This window comes from Amblyomma americanum, chromosome 5 (genome assembly GCF_052857255.1).
Source record: "Amblyomma americanum isolate KBUSLIRL-KWMA chromosome 5, ASM5285725v1, whole genome shotgun sequence".
In the NCBI taxonomy this organism is placed as follows: Eukaryota; Metazoa; Arthropoda; class Arachnida; order Ixodida; family Ixodidae; genus Amblyomma; species Amblyomma americanum.
The window spans coordinates 151456055-151474773 of record NC_135501.1 but is presented as its reverse complement, the minus strand read 5'-3'; the positions used below and the strand labels follow the sequence as shown (position 1 = coordinate 151474773).

Here is an 18719-nt window from a genome sequence, read left to right as displayed (position 1 = left end):
TCTACAACTGACATCATCAGTCTGACTACACCCACTGCCGGGCGAAGGCATCGCCCATGTCTGTCCAATTAGCCCGGTCCTTTGCCAGCTGCGCCCACCGTATCCCTGCGAACTTCTTAATCTCATCCGCCCACCTAACCTTCTGCCGCCCCCTGCTGCGCTTGCCTTCTCTTGGAATCCACTCCGTTACCCTTAAGGACCAGCGGTTGTCTTCCCTTCGCATCACATGCCCTGCCCAAACCCATTTCTTGATTTCGACTACGAGTTCATTAAACAGCGTTTGTTCCCTCGCCCACTCTCCCCGCTTCAGCTCTTAACGTTACACATATCATTCTTTCCATGGCTCGCTGCGTTGTCCTTAAGTTGAACGATTTTCATTAGCCTCGACGTGTCTGCCCCGCAGGTGAGCACCGCTAAGATACAGCTGTAGTACACTTTTCTCTTGAGGGATATTGGTAAACTGCTATTCATGATGTGAGAACCTGCCATATGCGCTGCACCCCATTCTTATCCTTCTAGTTATTTCCCTCTCATGGTCCGGATTAGCTGTCGCTACCTGCACTAAGTAGACTTATTCCTTTACCACTTCCAGCCCTCGTTTTCAAATGTGAACTGCTGTTCCCTTGCTAGGCTGTTGAACTTCACTTTGCTTTTCTCCAAGTTAATTTTTAGACCCACCGTTTTGCACTGCCTGTCTAAATCACTGATCATGCTTTGCAATTCATCTCGTGACTCAGCAACTGACACTGATAACTGACACTTTACTTCAAGGCCGACATTGCGAAATGTTGCTTCAATAACGCTGTGAGAATTTTACGTTCTGTGCAGCGAAAAAAAATACAGTGCTGCATTAGTTGCACAACTGCACGTATTCTTGCAAATTCAAGGGGCCAATGAAGTCAATGGCCACTTGTCCCAAACAGCGATTGGATTTCAGCCGGTAGTTTCAGAAAGTGACAACGGCCAGATACAAAACACGCTTTAATTTCGGTCACGCAACTGACTTTGTGCAAGGGTAGCAAGACATTAGTACAGTATAATTGTGCAGATATCAGAAGCTAATGCAAAGCAGTAGGACTCGGGTACTTTTGTGCGTATTTTCAACTCTGTATTAGTGATGCAGAAGCGAAGGTTCCTGGACATCCGCCACCATGATGTACTTCCTCACATGCAACCAGCAATCGTCATTCAGTTCGTCCAGCTGCATCTGGCCGTCACGGCGGGCGCAGCATTCGACCCTGTGCTTAACGACGCAGGCCGCCCTCAAGAAGCCATTCATGTCGGTGATGGTGTACAACGCCCGCCTTATCATTGCCTTAGCTTCGTCACACTTCACAGCAGCCCTATCTGCTACCATTTCTGCGAACTTCGGATGATCGGACACAAACTCCAGGGCACGCGCGCAATGGCTTGTCATGTCACCCAGCACGAATCTGATTGCCCGGATGAGGAGGCTGGAGTTGCGCCTCGTTACCTCCTGCACTGTGAAGTGTTCTTCTTTGGCTTCATCACAATAGGGCACGTGGACTCGAATGAGGTTGTAACTACCAGTGACGACTGGTGCCAGGTGCTGCAAGAAGCCAAGATTAGTGTTGTTTTCACAATCTACTTTCACGTGATGGAGATATGCACCACGCACTGCGAATTCAGCGAGTAACGCGCAGTCGGCATTGGAAAAATCAAAGTCTATCAGGGTTACAGCGTTGAGGTTGGCGTTCAACGAAACTGCTTCGACAACTGAACTTTGGGCTTTCGAAAGAATCGAATTCGCTTCATTGTGACTATATCCCATCAACCGGAGCCAAAGCTCTTTAAGATTGGCAGCTCCTGCTATAAACGCAGAGAGGTAGGAGTGAACTTCATTCATGTATCCTGAATCTATCATGAAGAAGGCTGACCTAATGTGCCCGCAGGACCCGAGGATCTCTAACGTAGCGCAAGGGTCGCAGTCCATGTGAAGTGTATCCAAAGATACGGCCGTAACTTCCGGGCAGACGGGAATATCCCCGAGTGTGATGTAATCCACATAGTGGTTCTTGATGACCACCCTTTGCGAGAGACCACACTCTCGAATCGTCCCGCAAATTTTCTTCAGGTCACATGCCGTGGGAAGGTTGAAAACGGTGACTCGAGTGAGGGTGGTATTGTGCATCAAGGCACGGAAAAAAGCGTGGCAGTCTGCCTCTTGCAACTCGAGAAAGTCGACGGTCAGCGTCTCAAGGACTGAGTTGTTTTTCAATGCAGGCAGCCAGGACTTTGTTTTTTGCGGGCTGCCTCTCACCAATCTGGCACATAGTGCTAATCGGTCTTCCAGCGGCTCCATCGGCCAAGTCAAGCTCAGCTCCCTTAGGGTTCTGTTCCGGGCGACCACTTGAGCGAAAATATCAATATCTTCAGCTCCAAGGTACCATATCACAACAGTCAATTCCTCTAACATTGTCATTGTAGAGATGGCACTGACAAGGTTTCGCAAAATGTCTGTCTCTGATACACATAGTGATCGGAGAGCAAGAGACTTGATCGTCGGATTGTTCTTCAAGTAATCGGCAAAACAATCCAGCCGGAAGACGCCTTTCGAAACTGAGAGGCTAGTCACGGTGTTGCTCCGGCTGAGCTGTGCGATGAATTCCATAGCTGCTTTCTCATACAATTCCAAGTGTGCCACGTCAATGGTTACTAGCCTGGCCGCCGCGCAGCCGACAGGAAATGTCCTGACAAACAAATAGTCATATCTCATGCGCCATTTCAGAAAGAGGAGCTCTTCGATCTGCGTCATTGTCTTGATGAGTTGGAGCACCCGTTCATGAATGCACTCTTCCTCCCTGCTGACAACTGCTTCGCAGCAGAGGACGAGCAACTTTTTCACACCGTGGCTGCGTGTCAGGGCCTCTGCCAGGAGCTCACATCTGGCGACGTTGCAGGTCAGCTCGACACACACGAGGCATCTATGGTGCGTGAACAGCGAATGCAGGAGATGAATAGCAACGCGTGCGGAATGCAGCATTTGCAAGTGGTGTTCATGCGGGAAGGATTCGAGCGCCACCAGTCGCACGTCGCCAAGGTTGACTTCATCCTCCCGCAGTTGGAGGCCCAAGTGGCACAGGACGGCGTTGAAGGCTTCCAGGCGCCCCAACAACTGGCAGACGGATCTCTGGCCACTACGAGTGCAGGAGATACACAGCTCAGAGGGAACAACCTGGACTGTACTCCGTATAACGACCATGTCTGGAACTTGAGTCTCTTTCCGTGGCGTCCTTTCCAAGGCAGGCAGCTAGCTCGTGACACGGAGCTGCACAAAAAAAGAAATATGCTTGTCACGCAGATTGATGATGATCATTATGAATTTTTTATGGCGAAGGGCCTCTGTGAGCAAAGAGCGCCATGGAAAGGTTTATTCTTCAAGTCAAGGTGGGGTCAAATTACCATTTCCCAAGCTTTTCTCTCTAAAGCCGAGGACCAGGCAGGGCAAAGCTTGTACCCATGGTATCACCGGTGGGCACCCGGTGGCACTGGGGATCGAACCCCGCAACTCCCGCATCCATCCGAGGTGGATGCACAAACCGCTAGGCCACCACTGCGGTCGTCACGCAGATTGGCATACTCAAATCCCCACCTTTCTTAACGTGCCCTCTTAGTATTTCAATCAATATATCCTACGAAAACGCCAAGAGCGAGGCGTGTAATCGCAGTCACACTGAAGAAGTGGTTTCTTAACATTATGGCTAACTGCAACGTTGATCAGTCAGTTGAAGCCCACACAGGTTTAATGCGTCGCCTTGTCGTGCGCGCTTGTCTCGCGGTGATCAAAACCTGTTTGTCTATAAAAAAACGTTTATCTGTTATTTACTTACATTTTGTACGTTCGCAATGATATCGAATAAAGCGCCAATAAAAAAAATGAAATTGCAAAAACAGCTGAACTCTTTCCCTACTGCAACCACTGGCCATAGCTAGACCACTAACGATATATGCGAACACGAATTTCAGAGGCTTCCGCGCCGTTTCTGAACATGTTGCTCAATCAATCAATCAATCAATAAGTTTATTTTGTATTAAAAAAAACACTCTGCAAGTTCAGGTCTACCAAAGCCTGGCAAGCAGCGAAGATTCGCGTGCAGTGCTTTATAAATACATAAAAAAGGAAAAATAAGTAATTAACAAAAAGCAAACAAAAAGGAATACAAACAACAGAGTTTAACTCGCCAATGTTGCCAGTTAATTCGAAAAATAGCCGGATGCTTCAAACACTCTAAAAACCCACAGTATGTCAACACCTACAGGAGATTAGAAGCAGAGGACAATGTGACCATAAAGGGGTTAACGAGACGAGAAAGGCGAGAAATTGCTGCATAGCAAAAATTCTAACGTAAAATTCATAGTCGGGTGAAAACATATGAACGCAATGGTTTCTTCAGTTTATAATTCCTATTTAGACAGGATGCACTTGAAGGCAGCGCAGTTAATAATGCAGGCACATATATAGAAACGTAAGTTCTTTTACCATAACGAGTGGGACAGCGCGGAATGGTATTCCTATTTTTCGGCCTGGGGCATATACTGGGAATCTACTGAACTTCATGCACAATTGACCGCAAATCTTTCAGCAGGACTGTTTCAAATATAAGAGAAATAAAGTTTGGGGGTCTTAGAAGACAAAAAACAGCACAATCCTTTGAAGGCTGTAACTCATAAGCACTCTTTTTTTTACGATTGAGCGCAAGATGGAGTTGTCTTTCTTGCCAATTAAGTGCACAGTGCCCGTAAATTGTTTTGCCATATCTTAAAATAATATAACTCAGGGCGTGTATGATAGTTTTTCTAGCGAAAAATTCCATATAGAATCTAACACTCAACACAAGACAGGAAACAGCCCGTAATTTCTGACAGACATTAAGGAGAATTCATGATAAACCACTATCAAACAGCAAACCAAGATATTTTACACTGAAAGCACAAACCAGCGGTGCACAAGAGCACGGGGCACAGTCACATGTATAAAAAAGTACACAACGGCCCAGCGTCCTTTTCTTTAATGGGTTACAGAAGGATATCAGCTGAGTTTTGGATACCTTAATAGTGTGACCCGCTAACAAGTGATTGTTGGTGCTCTTGGAAACAACGACGCTAAGTGCGTGTGCGTTCATAAAGCCCCAGGTTGTAGAGAACCTCTCTGCGCTCCACATTTGTTTGTGGAGACATTCCCGTAACATTAGGTAGAGGTGCCGGGTAATGACATCATCCGGCACGCCCACAAGCCGGATCTACGCAGTGGTCGTCACTGTGGTGCCATCACGATGACTACCGAAGCAGCTCCATCCACGCCAACATTACCGACTGTCATTGTGGCCTGGCCCACTCTCGCGACTCGGGCACCTTCTGCGGCACCAACGACGTGGATATCGAGGACTGGACTCTCGCTTTATGAGCGTCTCTGCAAGCATAAGCAAGTGGGACGCTACGCTCATGCTTGCGAATGTGAAATTAAGGCGAAAGCCTGTAAGCGCGCTATACTCGTGGTGATGGGGTCCGTCCTGCCCACCTTGGCGCAGTGCCAGCTGCTGCCCTTTCCCCCACCGGCGCGCATCCTCCTCGCACCCCCAGCAGCAGGCGGCGCATGCGCACCTGCGCATAGCCACAGTGCCGTCAGTCGCTCCGCTCGCCTGAGTGGCAGCTGTGGCGCACGGCGCACGCACAGTTGTCTAGCAACCGTGTAGCAACAGGCAGTCGAGGTACCAGTAATCAGGAAGGCTTTCGCGATGCACACTTTAGGCCCACAAAGTGTCCCCAGTGCCCCGTAGTTTTTTTCTTACCTTGCCGGAACCGCACGCGAATGGTTCCGAAGCCACCAAGATACTACATCCCATGCTAACAGAAGATCCGAGACTTGTTTGGGAAGGCCGTTGGACGGCAGCTCGCTGCTAAGAAATTCCTGCTAACGCCCAAACCTCTACGGAATCTTACCTTTCCTATGTTCAGGATGTCTTGGCCCTGTGCCGAAAAACTGATCAAGAAATGTCCGAGGTAGATAAGGTGGGGCACATACTAAAAGCAATTGCTGACGACGCCTTCAACCCTCTCCTCTGCAAGGACTGCTCCACGGTTGATTCCGTGCTACAGGTGTGCCGGCGATTCAAGCAGGTCAAACACCACAGAACTGTGCACCGTTTTGGGCTTTTATACTAAACACAGCTGCAAGTTCTTCGTGCGAGGATCTACAGAATTTATGGCAGCCTTCTAGCACCGACAACTAGGCTCGGATCGCGCGCTGTGAATTAGAGGCCCTGGCTCTCATTGCCCCCACACCGCCTTCTGCGGACAACACGATTCAGGTCGACGTTCGACAGAAGGTTGCAAACATTGGCGCTCTCTTTAGCCGCACAAAGGAAAACCTGGGTTCGAGCCCCGTCCCTCCTGTGGTCGCTACGGCTACGCCCACCATCACCTTCATGGCCCGTTACCGCTACCGTAATCCTGCGAAGTGGCGTAGCCCTGACGTTCGGGCCATCTGGTTCACGTGCTCGCGGGCCGGTCACATCTCTCGTCACTGCGGTAGCCGTTGATACTCTCCTCCCCGTTCTTTCTCCTACGTTGATCGTCGTGCCAACTACGGACCCCGCCGCTTCTCGTCCGGCTGAGTCACCCCGCGCCGAGACCACACCGCCTGATGATGGGCCCAGCCGCTCACCCTCTCCGCAAACCCGCCGTTCCCGTTCCACCCTTCCTCGCCGCAGCTCCTCCCCATCTTCCGCCTAGCCGACGCAGCTCCCAGAGCTGACGCAGCATTGATGCCCCGGACAGAAAATCCTGTTGTAACCAATGCTAGTCCTTGTTCTCTTTGCCGTCTTTGTGGATGATGTTCCTGTCCCAGTCTTCATTACCACTGGGGCCCAAGTATGCATCCGTCCTTAGCGCATCTTTTCGCCGCCGCCCCAAGAAAGTGATGACCGCTCCCGCTTCGCAAACAGTTCGTGTCGCCGATAGCAGTACTGGAAAAGTTGGAAAATTGGTTTTTGAAAAAGGAAATGGCGCAGTATCTGTGTCACATCTCGGCGGACCCCTGAACCGCGCCGTAAGGGAAGGGATAAAGGAGGGACTGAGAAAAGGAAGAAAAGGGTGCCGTAGTGGAGGGATCCGGAATAATATCGACCACCTGGGGATCTTTAACGTACTGACATCGCACAGCACACGGGCGCCTTTGTGTTTCGCCTCAATCGAAACGCGGGCGCAGCGGTTGGGTTCGCATCAGGGTACTCCGGATACATTACTGCTGCCGTTACTGGAATCTTCCGTTATTGGAATGTGTACTGCCCTAGTATCCTTTGCCGCACATAACATTCCGGTTCACTTCACTGTCCTTGACCAGTGCCCTCATGACGTGGTCCTCGCTCTGGGCTTTGTAACAGCCCACTACGCCCTTATCGACTCCTCTAGCGGCAGTCTTCGACTTGACTTGCCCGTATGCTCTGACGCCTTATCCAGCCCTACCCGCCTTCGCTCCACAGACTACACTCGCCTGCCCCCTGACTCTGCTGATTACCTCCCTATGATGCCTTTTCCACCTCTTCCTGACGGCGACTACATTGCTTGCCCCATTACCGAAGATGTTCTACACAATAATGTCATTCTCCCGCACCTCGTTGTGCGCATCACCGGGCGTCAGAGCGCGTACTGTCAAATTTCTGTCGGCGAAGGGGACCATGAGACGATCGCTTTCGTCGGCCCAGACGGGCGCTACCAATTTAAAGTAATCTCTTTGGCCTTTGTAACGCCCCTGCCACATTTGAACGCATGATGGACTTGCTGTTGCGCAGATTTAAGTGGACAGCTTGTCTATGCTACTTGGACAATGTGAATGTTTTCTCGCCCACATTTTACAGCCACCTGCATCGATTTTCGTCCACCCTTGCGCTCTTACGCCACGCAGGCCTTCAGTTTAACTCAAAGAAAAGCAGTTTTGTTCACCACGAACTTAAAGTTCTCGACCACTTGGTTAATGTTGCTGGCGTTCAGCCCCATCCCGACAAAGTCCGTCCCGTCAGTGCATTTCCCACTTTCCGTTCGTTGAGTGACGTGCGCAGTTTCATCGGGTTGTGTTCCTATTTTCAGCGTTTTGTCCCGAATTTCGCTGAAGTCGCCCGCCCTCTCACCAATCTGCTGAAGACGTTCCTTTCTATAGGGGCACTCAGCACGCTGACACTTTCTCAAGCCTAATTGCTGTCCTCACCAACCCACCTGTTTTGGCTCACTTCGACCGTTCCGCACCTATGGAACTCCGCACAGACGCCAGCGGCCACGGGATTGGCGCTATCGCTGATCAGCGGCAACGCGGCCACCACTGCGTGATCGCCTATGCCAGCCGTCCACTTTCTTCACCGGAGAATTACTCTATCACAGAGCGGGGGTGACTGGCCGTCGATTGGGCCATTGTGAAATTACGCCCTTACTTGTTTGGCCAACTGTTCACCGTTGTAACCGACCACCACGCTTTTTACTGGCTCTCTTTCCTCAAGGACCCTACTGACAGCCTTTGGCGCTGGGCGCAGCGCTTGCAAGAGCACACATTTCCTGTCATGCAAAAATCCGGGCCGCTTCATCAGGATGCAGACTGCTTGTCCAGTCATCCCTTTGATCTTCCTTCCACCAGAGACTGTGACGCCTATGTCTTGTCTATATCTGCCTTCTCACACACTGCTGATAAACAGCGCCTGGATCTCACCTTACGCTCCATCATCGGCCGTCGCAACGCCGACCGCCCTGACCCTTCCCTTGCCTTGTTCGTCACTGATGGGAGCCCACACTAGCGCCGTAGTATGCGCCCTGATGGCGTTGTGCTCTTGCTTATCATCCCTCAGCACCTGCGTTCTAACACCGTCGAATAATTGCACTACGCTCCGGCGGCTGGTCACCTTGGTGTACGCCCGCCTGCGTCGGAGTTCCTTCTGGCCTCGCGTCTACCGCTCTGTCCAACGCTATGTGGCCGCTTGCGAACGCTGTCAACGCAGAAAGAAGCCCTCGGCTCTGCCTTCCGGCCACTTGCAGCCGATAGCCAACCCAGCCGAGCCGTTTTCTCGTGTTGGCCTTCACTTGCTTGGCCCATTCCCAGTGTCCACACTGTGTAAGAAATGGATCACCGTCGCCAGCGACTATGCCACGCGGAACGCGATCAGGCGCGCCCTCCCGACCAGCTGCGCTAGTGACGTGACTGCCCTCCTTCTATGCGACGTCCTCCTACACCACGGCACGCCCAGACAACTACTCACCGACCGTGGCCGCTGCTTCATCTCCAGAGTGATTGACGAAATTCTTCATTCGTGCTCCGTTCGACACCGATTCACCACGGCTTATCACCCTCAGACGAACGCCCTTACGGAACGTCTCAACAGCACGCTCATTGACATGCTCTCTATGTACGTTTCTGACCATCACCTCATAACTCTTCTCGTCATGATACCACTAGGTACTCGCCCTTCTATCTTCTTTTGGGACGAGAATCATAAATACCCTTCGATAAGTTACTGCGCGCCGCCGTCGACTCCTTCACTACTTATGCTCGTGATGCCATCGCCCGAGCCGTCGCCACCCGCCAGGTTGCTCGTCAGTGACTGTGTGCCTCTCAGGGGCCACAAACACGCCGCTACGACAGTATCCACCGTGGTGTGCACGGTCCACCCGGCTCTCTTGTCCTCCTCTGGCTCCCGTCCCGTCGTGTGGGCTGGTGCGCAAAACTTGTGCCTCGTTACACGGGCCCTTACCGTGTTTACGCCAGATGACCGATGTGACATACAAGATTGCCCCGCTCCATCATAAGAGCCTCTCCGCTGCACCTCCTTCCAAATTGTGCGCGTTGCCCGCCTTAAGCCATACCATTCCCACTCCACCTCGCCTTCACCGAGACAGTGACTTCGCCGCGGGGGTAGTGTTATCTGCTCAAAAAGAAGTGGCTATCGGTGCTCTTGGAGACGACGACGCTGTGTGTGTGTGAGCGTTCGCAATGCCCCAGGTCGTACAGTGCATCTCTACGCTGCACAACTGTGTGTGGATGCCTTTCCGTAACAATATTGATAAGATTTAACAGTAAAGTACACAACAAAGGTTAGGGACTTTCACCCGAAGGAAAAATACACCAATACACGGAAAAATATGTATACATGTTGGAGCACCGCAGAGTAACCAACCAGACCTCATTGAAGACAAGGAGCCTTCGTTAGTTATTTTGCATAAACCCCTAGAGCAGCAATAAACCTCGCAGACTGCTTGACATGTTTAAGCAATTCGCTCTATATGAGAGCACCGCTCAACTGTAACCACCTTTTCCCATGTACGTTGTGGCATGCAGGTAAGTGAAAACTGTGCCTTGTTGCTGCCCTAGTTTTTCTTTGTGGTAATGGAAACGTGTTCACCGAGAATGCTTCATTCGTTTGTGTGAACGAATCGTGTCACCGGTTCACATTAAAGCTTCCGAGCGCTTTGGCACAGGAGAGCCATTTATGTAAAGGATGAATAAGATGGGCTTGAGGACTGAGCCGTGCGGTACACGTGGTAAGACTGTTTGCGAACTAGATAGGAAATCGTTTAGTGTCGTCAGTTGCTTGCGGTCTGACAAGTAGCTTTTCAGCTGCTTATATATTTGACCTCTGAAACAATATGTGTAATATATTTGAACTCTGAAACTATATGCGCACAGCTTCTCAAGTAGAAATGCATAGGTGACAGCACCAAATGCTTTTTTGATCGCCAAGTAGACCACTATGGCAATATTAAGCTCCAGTGAAGCACGCCCGCACGACCCCCAGGTGAACACCGTTCGCCCAGCCGCGGACCAGCGAAGCAGGGCGCCCCAGTCTTCGGGACGGCTTCATCGTGGTCCTCCTGTTATCGGACTGTCGCAGTGCCCTGTGAACAAATTGCGTTGTTTTGTTTCGTCTCTCTCGTTTGTTGCATGGTGCAGCTTAGGTACAATATCTCTGTTATATTGTACTCCTCTCTTGTGTTACTCTGCATGTATTGCATTGCATTGTAGACCACCTAGTAAACGTACACGCCCTTACGGGTTAGTACAAATTTCTCTGTGTCGTCTCTGTTTGATGAACCTTTTTTTTTATGTGAACCTTTCACTTCGACCCTTTATCTGGCTTGCAACCTGCGAATGCTGCGCACCAAACGATCACCCCTTTTCACTTGGTAGCTGGTTTCTGGCTGAGATTGTCATGCTGAGTCGAGGGTACCTTTGAGACCGAGACCGCTAGCCCGACGCGCTCCAAGGGTGTCGGGAGTACACGCTAAAGTGCGCGAAGTTAACAATAACAGCAAAGAGTCTCTGAACCGTAACATATGAAGTTTATTTAAAACAGCCACCAGCCTCAAACTCATAAGCCTTGAAGCTTGAAAACTAAGGGTTTTTTTTCTATTGGTTCTGTTTCCCGCGCACTCACGATTTCTGCACCGCTTGTGAAAACTAAGGATCGTGTAGGTTAATGACCACCTCCGCTTGCGTGCCACATGCCCTGAAACGGGGCAAGCCTAGTGACTCAGCTGTGTCCACGGTAGACTTTGTCGACGATCTCGGCAGGATACCGCTATCAGGATGCTGCATCATCATCCGATCTTAGTTCAGAGGGCAACAAAGACGCGAGGACCGTCCCAGAACATCGCTGGCAGCACCGTGCTTAGTTTCTTAATTTGGCCCGTTTTGCTCTACTCAGCGGATGTTTTTGGTTTGGTTTTTAAAGCGTTTAAAGTCCCAAAGCGGCTCAGGCTATGAGGGACGCCGTAGTGGGGGACTCCGGATAACTTCGACCGCCTGGGATTCTTTAACGTGCACTGACATCACACAGTACACGGGCCTCTAGAATTTCGCCACCATCGAAATTCGACCGCTTTCAGTACGCTTTTCAAAACATCCGGTAAAACCGCCGCTGTGGATCAGTGGTTATGGTGCCCGACTGCTGACCCGAAAGTCCTGGGTTCGATCCCGACCGCCGCGCACGGTATCTAACCCGGGACTTTCGGGGCAGCATCCGAGATCAAACCCACGCCTTTTGTGTCAGCAGTCGAGCGCCATAAACACTGATCCACGGTGCCGGATTTGGGGGAGTTTTTGAAAAAGGTACTGACATTAGCGATGTATTTTCGCATCGGTAGGATTTTCACATTATTCGGACAGGACTTGATACCACCTACGCTTCGAAGGGTTCGGCCGACTATTTCTCCCTCTGAACGGCCGAAATATAGGGTCTAAAGTGATTGTGTTCTTGACGGAGAACTACGAGTTAGAAGTGATTTCTTTTTCAAAAGTACTGGCTATGCCATAGGAAGATATTCTTATTTTACAACTTCTTTAAGTTCCTTTTTCGTTTTGGACACAAGCATATCTTTCCAGGTTCTGTTCATACTTTATTTAAAACTTTCATTTCGCAAATAAAGTAAAGTAATAAAAATAAAACACTTTAACAAGTTCTTATTATGTGAGGGTGTTTATTATCTTCATTTTGATATTTTGGATTGAAAAGGGCCACAAATGGGCTTCTACCGCACGAGCCGGATTTAACGTTGTTGACGGCGGAACTTATCGCTGATTCATCAGAGCAACGGTGGTCAAGACCCTTTTCCCAAGCATCTCACCCAGAAGAGCCGAGCACCAGGCTGAGGGAAATCTTGTGCCCATTAAAACCGGTGGGTACCCGGCGGCACTGGGGATCGAACCCAGCACCTCCCGAATGCGAGGAGGATGCTCTACCACAAGGATTATCTTCATATCATTTTGATATTTTGGATTAAACTTTAACCCCTCTGATATTTAAGCTCTTGAATCAACAGAATGTAATGAAAGCTCAGGAAATAGGGCCGTTTTTCGCACGGTAAAGAAAGAATTAGTTTGAAATAAATATATGCGAATTGCATAGAAGAGATAAGGTTTTTTTAACTCGCACGAACACACGTTGTCGTAGAGTAACGCTAAGAAAAGGCAAAAAACCAAAATAAAATAGACCGAAAACATGAACAAACGTAAATTGTAAATTGTGGCGTTTGACGTCCCGAAGTGGCACACGGGCTATGAAGGGAAGCAGTAGTGGATGATTCCCGATTAATCTAGACCACCTGGACTTCTTGTAACATGCTCTGACATCGCACAGCACACGGGTGTTTGTATTTCGCCTTCATCGAAATACGGCTGCCGCGGCCAGGACCGAACCCGCGACCAATGCCTCGAAAGCAGAACGCCAAAGCCACTAAGGCACAACAGCTGGTCAGAAACAATAAAGAAGTACACTCTGTAACCTTTGAAATGCTTTACCAGTTTATCGTGAAATGAATGGCGGTTGGATGTGAAAGTGAATTGTTCAGAAAGATCATTGAAATATTTGTTGGCACGAGGCAACCCAGCTTAATTGAAAGCTTTTGTTCCCAGTTAGATCCGCTTAAAACTGAAAGCAATATGAAGTTGTCTATAGTCATGTCCGAAGGTCGTCGGATCAGCAAGGCATGTGGCGCTGTGTCATGGATACATCTGTGATTGAGTTAAAAGGGGGACAGTGATGCGCGCGTCCTACGATTCGAGTGAAATGTGTGGTGTGATATGTTTTGTTAGAATTTCTTATCTTCTCTTTTCAATTCAAGGTCGGTGATTTAGTGCGTCAGAAAATTATTTTCAATTTTCTAGGGTTTGGCATAGTAAAACCAGGACAGCAGAAAAGTCATTAGCATGTGCGAAAAGTTCGGGTCGCAAGCCCGCGAGGTGTACCGCGCAGTGCAATTCCTTTCTCTCACTGGTAGCGACATACTGTCGATTCACTAGGCATCTGTAACAGGACGGGCACTTGGGAACCAAGGATACCAAGCGAAAACAGGATAATAGCAACATTCTGGAACTATACCGATAAAGTAAGTAAGTATACACCGAGAACGGAAAGCTAATAAAGAGCGAATTTAGTCAGACACTTAAAAAAGCATTATTGTCACACAAATACGTAGGTTACATTATTGATCTGAAAACACCGCGTACATTTGACAGGTTACTCACATGATTAGATTAACACAACAAAAAACAACGAAGTAATGAAATAAAATATTTCTTTAGAATGTTGTTACTAACCTAGGCTGAGGCTTGAAATCTGTTAGGAGCGCGAGCAATCCTGTACTAATTTTACAGGCATGTCGAATATCAAGCACCGGTAGCAATGGGAGGAACAATGTTTCTTTCATCTTATTATTGTAAGTGAACAAAAATGAGTATTTCTAAAAATAAGTGCGGTATGAGCGCTCTATTATTCTCCCTGAATGCTAATGGCGTATCGGTCTCTGCTTTGAAACAAGATTCTAGATTTATCAAAAAAAAAAAGAAAACACTCAGCGACCAACGCAGCGTTAACGGGAGAAAATTGGCATGTACGAGGGTGGCGCTCGTGAACACTCTCAACCTCAGGTTACACCCACATAAATAGTAAAAAAAGTAAAAGACTGAACGGCCGCTGCCGTAGCTCAGTTTGGTAGAGGACCGGACGCGAAATTCGGAGGTCGTGGGTTAGGATCCCACCGTTGTTGTTGTTGTGGCAGCATGTGGTCGTTTCTTCGTCTACTTCCTTATCAGTTCCCTTCAAGCGATAAAATAATAAACTACTAATCTCTAGGGCTGTGCGAATAGTGCTCTTTCCAAAACGAACCATTTTGAAAGGAGCACGAATATTGTAGCTAAATACCGAATCGAATATTAGAACTAAAATTCGCTGCTTGTGCGAATATTCGCACAGAACGAGCAATCGTTCAAAACATTGAAGCGACACTTGTGGCACTGCTCGTGTACGGTGCCATCTGTTTAAAAGCTATGAAGTTAGGGCTGTATTGCTGCTAAAAGATGCAACACTCATCTCAACTAACAGATCGCAGCGCGAAGTCGCTATTATATTAAATCTAAGACCACCAAGTCATATATAGGAAATCTACCATTTGCTTGGTTTGGTCAAGGACACTTTTCTTAAGAATTGCACTCCAGAAGAGCCGAGCACCAGCCCGGAGGAACCCTTGTGCCCATTAGAAAACCGGTGAGTACCCGGCGGCCCTAGAGCCGCACCGCAAGATCTGAGACTAGTGGCAGTTACGTATGAGCAATGGCCTCCGAGATCGAGCTTCAAGGCAAGGTTTTTCTGAAATTGCCTCACCCCTGCCGCGCGTTGTCCAGTCTGAGAGGCCTTGCACAAGCATCATGAACGCCACAACAAAAATGGACTGCGTCCAGGCGCTCCGCCATAGTTTTTACAGAAGGATGGCCGAGAGGCCTTGCACAAGCATCATGAACGCCACAACAAAAATGGAGTGCGTCGAGGCGCTCCGCCATAGTTTTTACGGAAGGATGGTCCGCTGAGTCGGTCTAGGCCGTTTCGTCGAATAAAATACGGCGGCCCTTATTCGAACCTCCTGCCATTGTTGGAAAAGTATTCGAAGAGTTGAAAACATATTCGATTTGTTTCGAATAATTTTTAAATATACGGTTTGATTCGTTCGAATAACCGAATAGAAGGATAATCAAATCGATACTCAAAATTTTCAATTATTCGCACACACCTACTAATTTCACATTGATCAAAACCACAAATAAAAAACAATAGAAGATTCCATTATTCTCCTTGCTTTCGTGAGTGCTCGCTTTCTTCGTAAGTCGTATGAGCTCCTCGTTTCCCTTCCGCTGTCTGCACGTAAGCCAGCCTTTCTCGGGGTATTTTATCTATGCCCAAGTAGTACGAGGACAAGAAGCATAGAAACGAATACAACACCGCGGGCACGTTCGTTTCACCGCCTCTTCTCCTCGTCGCAATCGCGCTGCCTTAATTTCTCTCGAAAATGCACCAACTACCCCGCAAGAACTTTCAAATGCAGGTAGCCTTCCCGACACACGGGGTGATTAGGTAAGAGAAGACGGGAAAAAGGAACCTGCGGTGATGAGCGGGAGTGGAGGAGGGCAGAGAGAAATGACAACTGCTACCGTTTCATAAAGAAGACGCATGCGAAGAGGCTTTCAGACACGAACAGTACTGGACACGGTGTGCGCAACGGAGAGTCAAGTGCATGGACGACGCATACAGAGCGGACGCCGTCCCTGAGTAAGGGAAATCCACGAACCCCGAATGGTTCACTAAATAACCGGCGCGAAGCGGCAGCGCTAGGTTGTGCCTGAGCACAAGAGCACGCAATATGGTCCCGTACCGGAGTACATAAACTGCCGAGCCACCAGGAAAGGTCACTCGAAGAAGAATGCGGGCTCACTCCGGCGCGCGCGATGGCCGCTGCAAAGCGAGGAAGCCGCACAGGAGACATGCGCGATAGCGCGCGAGCAGCGGTGGGAGAGCGCCGGGAAGGCCGCAGAGATGGCCGAAAGCAGGTCATGGGAGAACAGAATTTCCCCTGGTTCTCTGTATCTCTCGAGTAGAGCGTCGCAATCACCGCACAATGCACGCACATATAGCGTGTCATATTTATTAATATAAACAGCGCGCACGGAAAGGGTTCGCTGCAGCACGAAGGGGGGAAGCCGCCTCTCGGCGGGCCGCGCACACCCGACGCGAACGCGGAGCAGCTCACGATCAGAGCAGCGGCAGCTACGCAGCAGAGGGAACGAGGACGCAGCCGCCTCCCACGGCAGCTCATCAGACGACGGCGATCGGAGCACCCCGCAAGCGGCGAGCATTCTTGCGAGGGGGTCGAGGGTAGGTGCAACCGTGACTGCAGGCAATGAGGGCAATGCAGTGTTCTACGAGCCAATCCTATTCAATCCAACTGATTCGTTCGCAGTAGGTCAGACTATCCAACACTGTGTCGAAAATACATGGCGTAGCATGCAACTGAATCGAAAAGAAATGAACTCACGGCTACTGATGCTGGTTTCACGGTGGGAGAATGCGCAGCAGGTCGAGTCACACGGCGACATACACCCGCCTTCGGGAAGGAACAAAGATTTCGACGCTACTCTCTGAGCCTCACGTGACAATCGTGGAGGATCATGGGAAATTAGTTCCACACACAGCCATATCACATGGTGTCACAAGTCACGTGGTGGACGTGCGGTAGTTTCTAGTGGATCTCTTCGTGATGCCGTAGTGATCCGTTTCGTACGTTTGCAGCGTTGCTCTTCCCAGTAGCCGCCCAAATTAGACGCGCACACGCAACACACACGCCGCCTAAAACCTCGACCAGGCTGTTAATGAAGCTCTGTTAACGTGCTGATCGCAATTAGGACGAGTTTCCACTCACGCAAGCATTATAAGAGAGAACTCGACTTTTTTTGTGTCGCGTGGTTAAGCGGTTGTGAATTTCATGCGTGTTCGGGAGTGGAGGGAAGACGTGCACTACTGTCTCTACCCTTGGTGCAACTTTTCTCCCTAGTGCAAACATATAGACGGCGATCAACATTAAAATTTTACTCATTTATTGAAATCATGCCCTGATTAAGACGTGAAATGCTCCTCTGCGCAATTAGATATGCGGCCGGGAACACAAAATGGGATGACAGTTGTCACCGTCAGGCAACAAGTTCCCCCACGTATATTAATTAATGAACTTTTCGCCATTCTGGCTAGCGTCAATGCTTTTACTCGAGACATAGAGGCGGTCACATTTCTATTCTATACACCATTTGGTAGAATTCTTCCAGAGCACGTGTTTTGAGCTAGTTGCAACCAAACTTTCCACTAATTTCGCGTAATTCCACATGCAAGGCAGCGGCCGTCGACGCGAAACATCTCTCAAGCGTGACGCAGCTGTCGCTTCGGGCGTTTCTTCTCTTTCGATAGCCGAAACTGAAACTGAAACAGTTATCGCTTTCGCCCACCGTTACGGGCTGTTTCAACAGGAAACTCCGCATCATGCCGATAGGGGTTCGGCGCCGATCGTCACCGCCTTGCATGTGCAATTACGCGAATCGAGCTGAAAATACATTTGTAGGCGAATGGCGGAACACGCGGCATGCTAACAGAATTCTAGCCAGATGAATTTTCAAGGAATTCGACTACAACTTAGATTAAATTGAAACATGCTCTCCTAACTGTTACCGCGTGCCGTGTTATCGATAGCGCTACCGTAGACCCCACCGCCCACCGCCAATCCTCATTTGTAGATCGCCACGGCGGCGACAGATGGCGCCAGGTACCCAGCACCTGCACGCTTGCCTCCCGCATGGGGACCAATCGGCGCGTTCTCACTGACAGTGGGCGGGATCCCGTTACTCTGGTAACGGTAACGTTGTACACGGTATGATAAAGGTGTCATAATTCCTCTGTAACAATGCACCACCGTGGTCGCATAACTTATTCTGAACGCCTAACCTTAGGAAATATTTAAAGCTTAATCTTGATCACTCTGCAAACCGAGCGTCAAATTAAACGTCAAGCCAATGAAAATGAAAACAGCAAAATTGGCATACTTCAGCTAAAGGAGCATAGTGCCTAGAATTTATGTTGTACGCTGCAAAAGCCATAGCGAGGAAGTTTTTATGAACCGAGCCTATATTTCTTCTGCATAACTTAATGTTTTTGCTTTCTTGCGTTCCTGTTTTGTTTATCCTCTTCAGGTTCAAGCTGGCGCTCATGGTGCATGGTTGGGTATCAGAACGATGCCGGCGTGGAGCTCGCTGCCGCAATCTGTGCCGGCAGCGGCTTGCCGCGCCTCTTCCCGCTTGTGTCGCAAGAAAAGCAACTCCAGCCGTAACCAGTTCAAGAATGTCGTCGAGGTAC

General features: G+C 49.4%; 1 protein-coding gene across 1 annotated transcript; it reads right to left on the bottom strand.

Moving 5' to 3' along the window:
- Positions 1-1009: 1009 nt before the first annotated feature.
- On the bottom strand, positions 1010-3223 carry LOC144134268 (uncharacterized). The gene has a single exon (XM_077667219.1). The coding sequence runs from the start codon at positions 3221-3223 to the stop codon at positions 1112-1114; it is 2112 nt and encodes a 703-aa protein (XP_077523345.1). The 3' UTR covers positions 1010-1111.
- Between the last annotated feature and the right edge of the window lie 15496 nt (positions 3224-18719).